The sequence below is a fragment of the Lactuca saligna genome, chromosome 2 (assembly GCF_052625555.1).
Source record: "Lactuca saligna cultivar CGN05327 chromosome 2, ASM5262555v1, whole genome shotgun sequence".
Lineage (NCBI taxonomy): Eukaryota > Viridiplantae > Streptophyta > Magnoliopsida > Asterales > Asteraceae > Lactuca > Lactuca saligna.
In genome coordinates, this window is record NC_136418.1 from 96,128,488 (window position 1) to 96,138,926 (window position 10,439).

General features: G+C 33.9%; 1 protein-coding gene and 1 pseudogene across 1 annotated transcript; one reads left to right on the plus strand and one right to left on the minus strand.

Annotated features, from left to right (window-relative positions):
* Nucleotides 1-2,109: 2,109 nt before the first annotated feature.
* On the minus strand, nt 2,110-4,020 carry LOC145029889 (uncharacterized). The gene is made up of 6 exons (XM_078978339.1): nt 3,619-4,020; nt 3,496-3,512; nt 3,205-3,404; nt 2,927-3,117; nt 2,232-2,817; nt 2,110-2,183 (listed from the first exon to the last, which is right to left on the minus strand). The coding sequence occupies exons 1-6, from the start codon at nt 4,018-4,020 to the stop codon at nt 2,110-2,112; spliced, it is 1,470 nt and encodes a 489-aa protein (XP_078834465.1).
* A 4,679-nt stretch (nt 4,021-8,699) lies between these two features.
* LOC145029890 (wall-associated receptor kinase-like 2 pseudogene) lies at nt 8,700-10,220 on the plus strand (annotated as a pseudogene).
* The last annotated feature ends 219 nt before the right edge of the window (nt 10,221-10,439 follow it).

Consider the following 10,439-nt stretch of genomic DNA (forward strand, 5'->3'; position numbering starts at 1 on the left):
AGCTGTGAACGACGATATAAAAAGAGAAGAAGAAAAAGGAGGACGATGGAGTGGTGGCAATGGGCGCTCACAGCTTCGCCGGTCGTCCTCATCGTTACCGATAGCAGGGCATGACAGTGGTGTTTGAACGACTGGTGGCGCTAGAGGTGGAAGGGAGGTATAAGTGTGGTGGTGGCGGATGATGAGGTTCCATTAGGGTTAGGGCTTGTTACCATATATATGAAGGCAACTAGGAGGGTGACGGGTTATGCCCGTGAATTTCAAATCTTGTTTCGTTTTTACACTTCCAGCCCTCCCTATAAGAATCTTTTCAAATTAGCTCCAATATTTACCATTTAAACCCTGCCCTCTGAAATCCCTTACAAATTAAGTCCAAAATTTTACCAAACAGCCCCTCCCTCTACAATTTTGTTCAACTGAAGTCCTCATGTTACCAAATGGCTCCTCCTCCACAAAACCTTTTCAACATAGGTCCAGAATTTACTCTTTATCCCCTGCTTCCATAAATCCTTTCATATTAAGTCTAACACTTACCAAATACCCCCTGTCTTCTTAAAATCTTTAAAAAATAAATCTCAATACTACACTTTAACCCCCGAATAATCCAAATTATAACATTGGGCTCCCCAAAACCAACACCCCACGAGATATTATGGATTTTAGGGATATTATTCATATTAATTTTTTTCTATTTATTTATTTAATAAACAGGTGTTAGAATATATTTCGTATTCCCACATACACAAGAGAAAAAGAACATAAAAAGTGAACATTTATTCACCTAGGTCTGTTAAGTCCTAAATACATGTATAGATTTGATTGATGCCATTTACCTACTAAAAGACACTTAAAATGTATTGGATAAGAGACATTATGAAATTATAATTTGAATTGTGTGTGGTAATGGAGTACTTGGTAAGGGCCATTTGTTGTCCGGAATTGGATTCTAGGAATGAAGTGTAACCAAAGAGGGAATCCCTTGTGGAGCAATTGAAAACTCATACTTAAGGCAATTGATCCTAGATCAATTCATTGTGAAAGGAAAATCAAACAAAGCCACTAGGAAACATCTACACCTCGACCCTATCAAATCAACAAAATCTCTAGAATTCGGAAGACAAATAAAAAAAATCAAAAAAAACTCCAACATTCATCAGACACACACAACAAATTGATCACAAAACCTCAAAACTAAACAATGTGGAGGAAACGCCAACTTGACATCCTTCAATCGAAAACATACAATAAAATTAAAGAAAAATCGACTCCTTTCCTAAGTGACTGGCCGGTTCTGAGGATTCAAATGCCCAGGATGAAATGGATAAAAAAGGCCCTTAGGCCTTAACGTGTAACACTTTAACGAATTAAATTAAATAAACTACTTTTTTTATTAAAAAGACGATAAACCTTATAACAATAAACATAGCAAAATCAACGTATTTTAATGACTAATAACATATCTGATAGTATTCTTGATTGCAAATTGGTTGATCAACTCTTCGTAGTCTATACTCTCTAAGATTTTGTTCTCAATAGATATCATCCCCAAACTGCTAAGTCTTTCTTGGGTCATTGTCGAGCGTAGGTCAGATTTCACAAATTTCAATTTGTAAAAACGCCTTTCTACAAATGCAACCGTTACTGGAATAGTCAACAATATTCTATATGCAATGCTTGCATTTAGGAAATAATCATTTTTTTTCAAAAACTTCTAAACATCTATAGGGTTGCTAAATTCAATGGTTTCCGATGTCTCAAATAATTTCAACTTTGTACAAAGCTCCTCGGCATCAATATCCGATCTTTCGTCAAACTTGAGTGCTTTTTCAAGACGATGACAATATAACTTAAGATCTTTATCTTCAATTCCCTCAAATAATGTGGAAATAAAAAACCAAATACTTTATCATACTCTTTGAATAGTTCAAATCTTGTTTCAAGAAAAGAAATAGCTTGATCAACTATGTATAAGAAATAATTGACTCTGGCATTCTCTTCAGGTGTAAATGAAACTTCTTCGCTACTTGAAATCTCATCAAACCTTTTTTTGCTTTCAATCAAACTCTTTTGTGGAAATATTGGATCAATACCCATTTCAATAAAAATCTCCTAAGCTTCAACAATCGCTTTTGAAAAACCAGTTTCTCTATAATCCTTGAAGTACCCAATCAATTTGCTTATTTCTGTAATAGCATTATCAAGATTCATATCCTTTGATTATAGCTTCTTACTCTCAATATTCACATGGTTTAGTACTTCATACCAAACAACAGTTGATACCAAAAATTCAAAGTCACTAAGCTCTTTTTCTGCTGGTGAAGTTGCTTCACTTGCAATTGCAACATCATTCTCTTTTTCTCCAACTTGAAGTAAAGCTTCCCGTACATCCACATGTTGCAGTTTAATAGCCTTGACACTCTCAACCAGAATTCCCCAACGAGTTTGACACAATGACTTAAGACTCCAAGCTTTAACATTATCTTTCAAAATTTCCCACCTCTTAGTAGAATTTCCAAAGATAGTATAAATATGTTGGATGAATCCAAAAAAGTTCTTTCCTTTAACACACTTGTTAGCCATATCAGATAATGTTAGATTAAGAGAATGGCAACCACAAGGAGTGTAAAATGCTCTAGGATTTATATCTAAAAATCTCTTTTTCACTCCTTGGTGTTTTCCTTTCATGTTTTCCCCATTATCATAGCCTTGACCAGGCATATCATTAATTTGAAGACCAAGAGAATTTAACTCTTCAAGTGTGATTTCAAATAATCCTTTTCCGGAGGTATCATCAACATTCAAAAAACCAAAAAAAGACTCCTCGATAATAACAAAATTATATGATAACTTTAAATACCTCACTATTATATTCATATGTTCTTGGTGATTTAAATTGGGAGTACAATCAAGTTTGATTGATTAGTACTTTGTTTTCCTTATCTTCTTGATAAGTTCTTTTTTTAATTTCTTCATCTAGCAAAGATATTAGTTCTTTTTGGATTAGGTGGCCAATATAATGCACATGAAGCCCTTCACTTGTGATCCGTTGCACATGCTCTTTGATAATCGGGTCAAAGTCTTCCAACATTTCAATGACACCAAAAAAAATTCCATTACCTATTAAATACAATTAACAAATAAGAATTGGAATCAGTCATCATAATTTACAAAAATATTTTTGGTGGTACTGGAACAAAAAAATACAATTTATAGTTACCTTTTTATACAACTTATCATTCGATCCACGAAATGCTAAATTATGTTTAGCAAGAAACTTCACTACTGCAATAATTCTTAAAAGAACTTGTTTCCAGTAATCTCTTTCTTTCTTGAACTGTTCATGTTGAACTTTATTAATTGTTTTGTTCAAGTTCAATCTTTTACGCATGTCAAACCACTTATTCCTATTTGTAAGATGATCCAAAGAAATTTCGTGTTCTTTAACCCTAGTGGTAACATGGTGCCAATCTGCATAACCTTCACCATCTAATTTACCTTTCAAAATCCCTTTTCTAAACACTTTACAACAGAAACAAAATACCCTGTCTAGCTCTTTCGAATATACTATCCATACTTAATCACACTTCTCCAAATTCGATAAAGTTCTTGTATACAAACCTGCAGAAGATCGTCTACCAAATTTATCGTAGGGACCATACATAATACTATTATCTCTTTAGGATCTTTCTCAACCAAAATTTTAATCTCACCAGAATTAAGTTTTTCCAACCTTCTTAGATCATATATATCAACAAGCTCTTTAATAGGCTCATGCTCTTCTGTCTCTTCTACTTCTACATGCTCTTGCTCTTTAATGTTCTCTTCAACATGCTCTTCAATGTGCTCTTCAACATTCTCTTCAGTGTGCTCTTCAACGGGTTGTCTATGGATAAACTTATCTACAACACCGGCATCAACCTTTCTCTTTTCTTCATCTAGTTTTATCTTTTTATGTTTTTGATAAACGACTGGTTGTTTAGACTTTATCACTACAAGTTCATAAGTTTCAACTTTCAACATTCAAGAAATTCGAATAAACATAATTTGATAAACAATTTTACAATAAACATAAACACATAATTTAAACTACTAAACTGGTTTCTATGAATCTTAGAAACTAATTCATTCATTCACTATTCTATTAAACTGATTTCTATAGTAGATAAACTGATAATAAAATATTAAATTCATTAAATAATATTAAATTCATTAAATATTCTGTTAAACTGATAATCTATGAAAGTATGAATCATTCAAGTATTCAATTGACAACTATAAACTTGATAATCCTCAATTTCTCATAAATATTACCTGATTGGTTGATTAGCAGGAGATGATTGACCCTTGATAATGCTCAATTTCTCATACAAGATCATCGACCCTTGTTGAATGAGTGAATGGCGCTAAGTCACTGAGTTGCTGTCTTGTTGTTGCTGAATGCTTGAATTGGTGAATCGCTTTCACGATTCACCCTTCTCCTGTCTTTATCGATCGCTTTTTTTAAACGAACGAACGAGTACTAGTCGATGATCGTGAATCGTGATGTGTCTTCCCGCTTCAGTGCGTGCCTTCGTTCAATCAATCAATTCAAATTAATAGGCTGCAAATTCCTGATTGTGTACACTACCAAAAAAAAAAAAAAATTGGCCCCTTAAGATTTTGAGCATGTTCCAATGCCTATATTGCACATGGGCTAAGCCGACACTAAGTGATTATGTATTTCTATGGCTTTTCGATTGTGTGTCTTCGTACATGCTTGTGTAAGTGTATGATTGTGAACAAGAGTCAGAATGGAGTACAAAACCATAAGAGTAGGTAAAGGAGGATGTCATCCATGAGCAATCAACGAGGAAGAAAAGAAGAGAGATTGATGAAAGGATAACATTACCTTCGACGTTAAGTAATGATGAACGCAACATCAAATGCGAGGAATTAGGCTCCAATTGAGGTTTTTCGAACCCTAATCACACCTTAATCAATCAAACTTCGGGGAAATGATAATTGAAGCTTCAATTGGGATATATAGGGCTTCAAACTTTAGAGCATGGTACTAAAGTGAACGAAGGTGAAAGTGGTGATGTTCGATGTGGTAGCAGCGCCAGGAAGAATCGTCGACGAAAGATGGAAAGCGAGGTAAGGATGGTGGCGGTGGTCGATACAAACAAAGGAAAGTGATGTGAGGTCTGTATAGCGTAAATACGTAATGGAGATGATAACCACATTTTGCATTTATTTTTTAGAATTTCACCCCCAACTAATCGTACTTAAGCTATTACCCTTTCATCTTTTAATCATTTCCGCTAAGAACCTTACTAGGATTGTTATTACTCCGAAACCCATTATACCAAATTACGAAATTACCCTAACATCAAATGGGTAAAAGTCACTACTTTGAGAAGCTATGTAATGACACCATACTATCTAACACTATATCATTAATGTGAAATTACCATAATGCTCTTTAATCGAACAAACTATCATCGTGGCCATTTACATAATATGAGTTTATAGTTCTCATTTTTGCTTTGAAATTTATAATGAAATTTGTTTCGTGATCATTATTATATGGTCCTAAATTTTTTGCAATTTTCAATCATATATTCAATAACTATAATTGTAGTTACTATTTTTTTAAACTCATAAATATATAAATAGTCAGTGACCACTATGTTTGGTCAATAATTCTTTAATTTAGTGACCATTATTTTTGGTCACCGGGTATTCAATTCAGTGACCACTATTTTTGATCACTAAGTCTCTAATGCCACTATTTTTAATCATTAACCCTCCAATCCAGTGACCACTATTTTTTGTCACTAAGACTCCAATATAGCGACCACTATTTTTTAGTAACTAATACTTGCTATGACATACATTTAAACTTTATTCTACATTTTAGTGATGGGTGAGTGACGACCATCCTGATCCTGATAGTGGTCACTAATTTTTTGGATTACCAAAATTTAGTGTGGTGACTAAATAATGTTATTAGTGACCAAATTTTAGTTCGTCACTAAAATAGAGTTTTCTTGTAGTGAATCTTTAATCATATATATCAAAGACATAAGAAATATGTGAGATAACATCAAGATATATGATAATAGTATCTTGGATATCACTCAAGATGTTAGCTGTTAGTCAAGATATTGAACATAGTAAAAAAATGTAGAATATGTCACCCATACCAATAGTTATAAAAAATTAACAAATAAGTTTCACTTAGATTGATTTTGTCCTTTTGGGCCTTGATGATTGCATTTTTGTGTTCAAGTCAATTGTCTCATAGACATCGTTACAACTAGGGATGAGTAAACGTGGATACCCTCTTTAATTATCAGGAGCCGGAACCGTCAATTCCTAAAATGTTGGCATCAGGAACCGACGGCTAGCTGTTCCAATACCGGATAGCCGGTTCATTAAATTTGTTAAATTTTTAAAAACTTATAAAATCATATATATTATACATTTACAAGAAGTTATCGAAAACATCAATATATAATTTGCTACGTATTAAAAATCAGGATTATAAAATATCATTAGCTTCAATAACATGACGAAAAAATATATGCATGTTTCTTAAAACCCTTAAAGGTTCAAAAAATTACTAAAAATCTACAACTTTAAATGGTATTATTGAAGATAACAAATAAAATATTGTTACCTCTGTTACCACCATCTCTTCTGCCATAGATTGTCATAATCAAATATGATTACTCAATCTATGTACAGACATATATATATAATTATTTATGATTAGGCATATACGTATAAACATATATAAGCATATATGATTATACCTCTCTACCATATAATCATTTATGATTATACACACCTTGAAGCTACAGGTACGCTCGAGCAAAAGAGTAGCGGTTCTATAAAAATAAGAATTGGAACCCAAACCGCTTAAAGTGGTTCGGATTCTGGAATAGTCGGTTCCAAGGCGTTTCCAGTTCCGGTTACCCAACACTAATATACGTGAAATTAATATACCAGGTACCCGGCAGACGGGATGGAACCGATTTTGAGATTTAGTTTTATAGCAGTCATGAAACTAAAATCACTAATACTCGTCTCATGAACATTCTTATATAGCCAAAAAACAAAAATTAAAAATTAAAATTGTTTTTTATACGTCGTAGACGTGTGTTTTGATGGAGTTAATTAATTGGACTAACTATGCAAAAGAAATTGAATTATAAATCGGAATAATCATGCCAAACAAGCACGCACATGGACCATTCATTTATGTAATTTACCATGCATTATATATAGATAGCTCCATGCATGCCACCATTTATTCATAGATCTCTATTTTTGATGAAATGATCGTTAACGGGCCGGTACTATGGATGAACTATTGGCACTAGCTAACCCATGCGATGCTTGTGTATAAAGGGGAAAGATAGGCCCACGATGATGGAAGTTGAACACGAATTAGAATCCATAAGGACATCACACTTTCCATCTACGCTTCAAGCTAATATAGACCACGTGATGGGCAAGGTCTAGGGCAAGCAGGTATTAACGATGCCATACTACTACTGAATCATCAACAACCACATTCAAGAGTTTTAATTTACCATGCATTATATATAGATAGCTCCATGCATGCCACCATTTATTCATAGATACCTCCTCACAGTTTTTGTATTAATCCTCGTTTCTCACAGTTTTTGGCATTACTTGTTGCCAAACAAGACTTCCTTATTATCTTAAGAGTTATAGCATGGATCTCACCGGCTTGGAAAGGCAGGGTGGGGATGAAGCTTGTGGGTCTGCCTACTTGGTGGACAAGAAGTCATATGATGAGGGAAGGTTTTCTGGCAAATCTGTTGCCGGGGACAACACTTACATCCCCATATCACTGCTGTGGACTTTGTCAGAGCGTGAGTTCAGTCGAATAAAGTGTTGTTCGATGGGGTTTAATCTCAAAGCTGATACGGGTAATGGTGGTTCAATCAAGTCGTGGAAATGCATTTTTCCAATGGGCAATAAAGGAAGTCCTTATTTAGTTGATGGATGCTACGGTATGTAATTTTGTATTTGGTATTTAAGTTTTTGTTTTACTTTTCTAGCGAACTTGTGTATCGGTGAACATTTTTTCACAGGACACATTTTCTTATATGACGTGCTTTTAGATGATGAAAAATGTGCAAGGTGCACAGAGGACGGAGGTGCGTGTGAATACTATCATGTATATGATGATTATGACAGGATTAGCGAATACGAGTTCGTTTGTTCTCACGTCATGAACGGTAATCGAAGACATTCTAAACCCACGTTATCCATTTGTGGTATTCTAGGTAATGGTTTATCATCCATATACAAATTATGTTCGAGAGGAGATGTTGAAATTCGTCATCCATATACAAATTATATTCGACAGGAGCTGTTGAAATTCGTATTAGGATTATTATCCATTTTTCATAATCTTTAAAAAAAATTAATAAAACGGATATTTTGAAAATTATTTTCCAAACTATTAGTTAGATGTCGATTTCTCAATTCTCAACCACTATTTTGGTTTTTGGATCACTAAAATTGATATTTGTCCAAGTATGATCTCTTTTTCAAGTATAATTGACAAAAGATCTAGTTTGTATGATAGAATGAAATAATACGTGAATGTAATGAAGAAACGTACATAGTTGAACGAAATGAATCATTATATTTAATTATCATCGTTTATTTGGTCTGAAATGGACAATTCCAAACATGTTATTAATAAATATAAATAAAAATATTGTTATTTTGTAAGATAATTAACTTTATTTAAACAAAAGTAAACCATTATAAATTGAATATCGATATCATAAATCAGATATTCTTTTTTCTTGCTATTGATGGTTATTTAGATTGTTTAAAAATAGATTAGATTTAATTTTAAAATAAATAAATAAATTAAACATAAACATATTTCATTTGGTGCAAAATTGAAAATTCATGTTTTATGTTCAAATAGATAAAAAAAATTGATGTCGTGTTGTCCTAATTAATTCAGGTATTAGCATAAGCATCGGTGTACTTGTTCTTCTGGCGATCAGCTATGCCTCGTACAAGGTGATCAACGAAGCAATAGCCAAGAGACGCAGAATGAGATATTTTAAACGGAATGGGGGCCAACTACTAGAACAACAATAAAAATCCGACCCATCCTCAGTTGGCAAAACTAAGCTTTTCTCTTTACGTGAATTAGAGAAAGCCACTGACTGCTTCAGTGAAAAGAGAATTCTTGGTATGGGAGGCCAAGGTACAGTTTACAAAGGGATGCTACTTGATGGAAGAACCGTAGCTGTTAAGAAATCAGAAAGAGTTGTTGAAAGCCAACATGAAAAATTAATCAATAAACAATTTATCAATGAGGTGGTGATTTTATCCCAAGTCATTCATCCAAATGTGGTCAAGCTATTGGGATGCTGCCTGGAGACCAAGGTTCCTTTACTTGTTTCGGAATTCGTTTCAAATGGAACCTTATACGACCGCATTCACAAAGAAGCCAATGAATTTCCACTTTCATTGAAAATGAGAATACAAATCGCTACTGAAGTTGCAAGAGCACTTGCGCACTTGCATTCAGGATCAGGAACGTCCATCCCGATATACCACAGAGATGTTAAAACCAGCAATATACTTTTAGATGATAATAACATGGCCAAAATTTCCGACTTTGGAACCTCAAGGAATATATCACCGGATAAGACTCATTTGACTACTATGGTCATTGGTACCGTTGGCTACCTTGACCCAGAGTACTTGCAAACCGAGCACTTTAATGAAAAGTGTGATGTATACAGCTTCGGAGTTGTTTTGGTTGAACTCTTAACCGGGGAAAAACCAATGTTCCAAACTACATCCGGTCAAAAAACGCAGTTGGCTACGCACTTCATTTCAGCTATGGAAGAAGGATGTGTGATCTCGATTTTTGATAAAATGGTCATTAACGAGGGTACTACGGATGAACTATTGGCACTAGCTAACCTTGCTATGCGATGCTTGTGCATAAAGGGGAAAGATAGGCCCACAATGATGGAAGTTGAACACGAATTAGAATCCATAAGAACATCACACTTTCCATCTACGGTTCAAGCTAATATAGACAACGTGATGGGCAAGGGCAAGCATGTATTAACGATGCCAACTACTGCTGAATCATCATCAACACCATTCAAGAGTTTTAATGAACCCAGTACTAGTCAGTGATCGATACCAAAAGATTTATCGTTAGTCATATTTAATCCTTTATTTTATCGTATCCTATGAACACAATCTCGGGTATAACAAATATTTTATTCTGATAATTGTCTAATGGATTTAATATCGTGATATAAGTAGCAGGAGATTATTAAGGTTGGAGTGTGAATGCATAGTACGTGATTGACGGTTAAACTTTTTTTATGATGAACAAAGTTGTTGCATATTCAAATAACCGTTATATATTC

Coding starts and splice junctions, on each gene's coding strand:
- LOC145029889 (XM_078978339.1), bottom strand. CDS start 4,020: ATGTTGAAAGTTGAAACTTATGAACTTGTAGTGATAAAGTCTAAACAA. Junction 3,118..3,204: donor TAAAAAGGTAACTATAAATT/GTATTTTTTTGT, acceptor TGTATTTAATAG/GTAATGGAATTTTTTTTGGT. Junction 2,818..2,926: donor AAGAAGATAAGGAAAACAAA/GTACTAATCAAT, acceptor ATTATCGAGGAG/TCTTTTTTTGGTTTTTTGAA.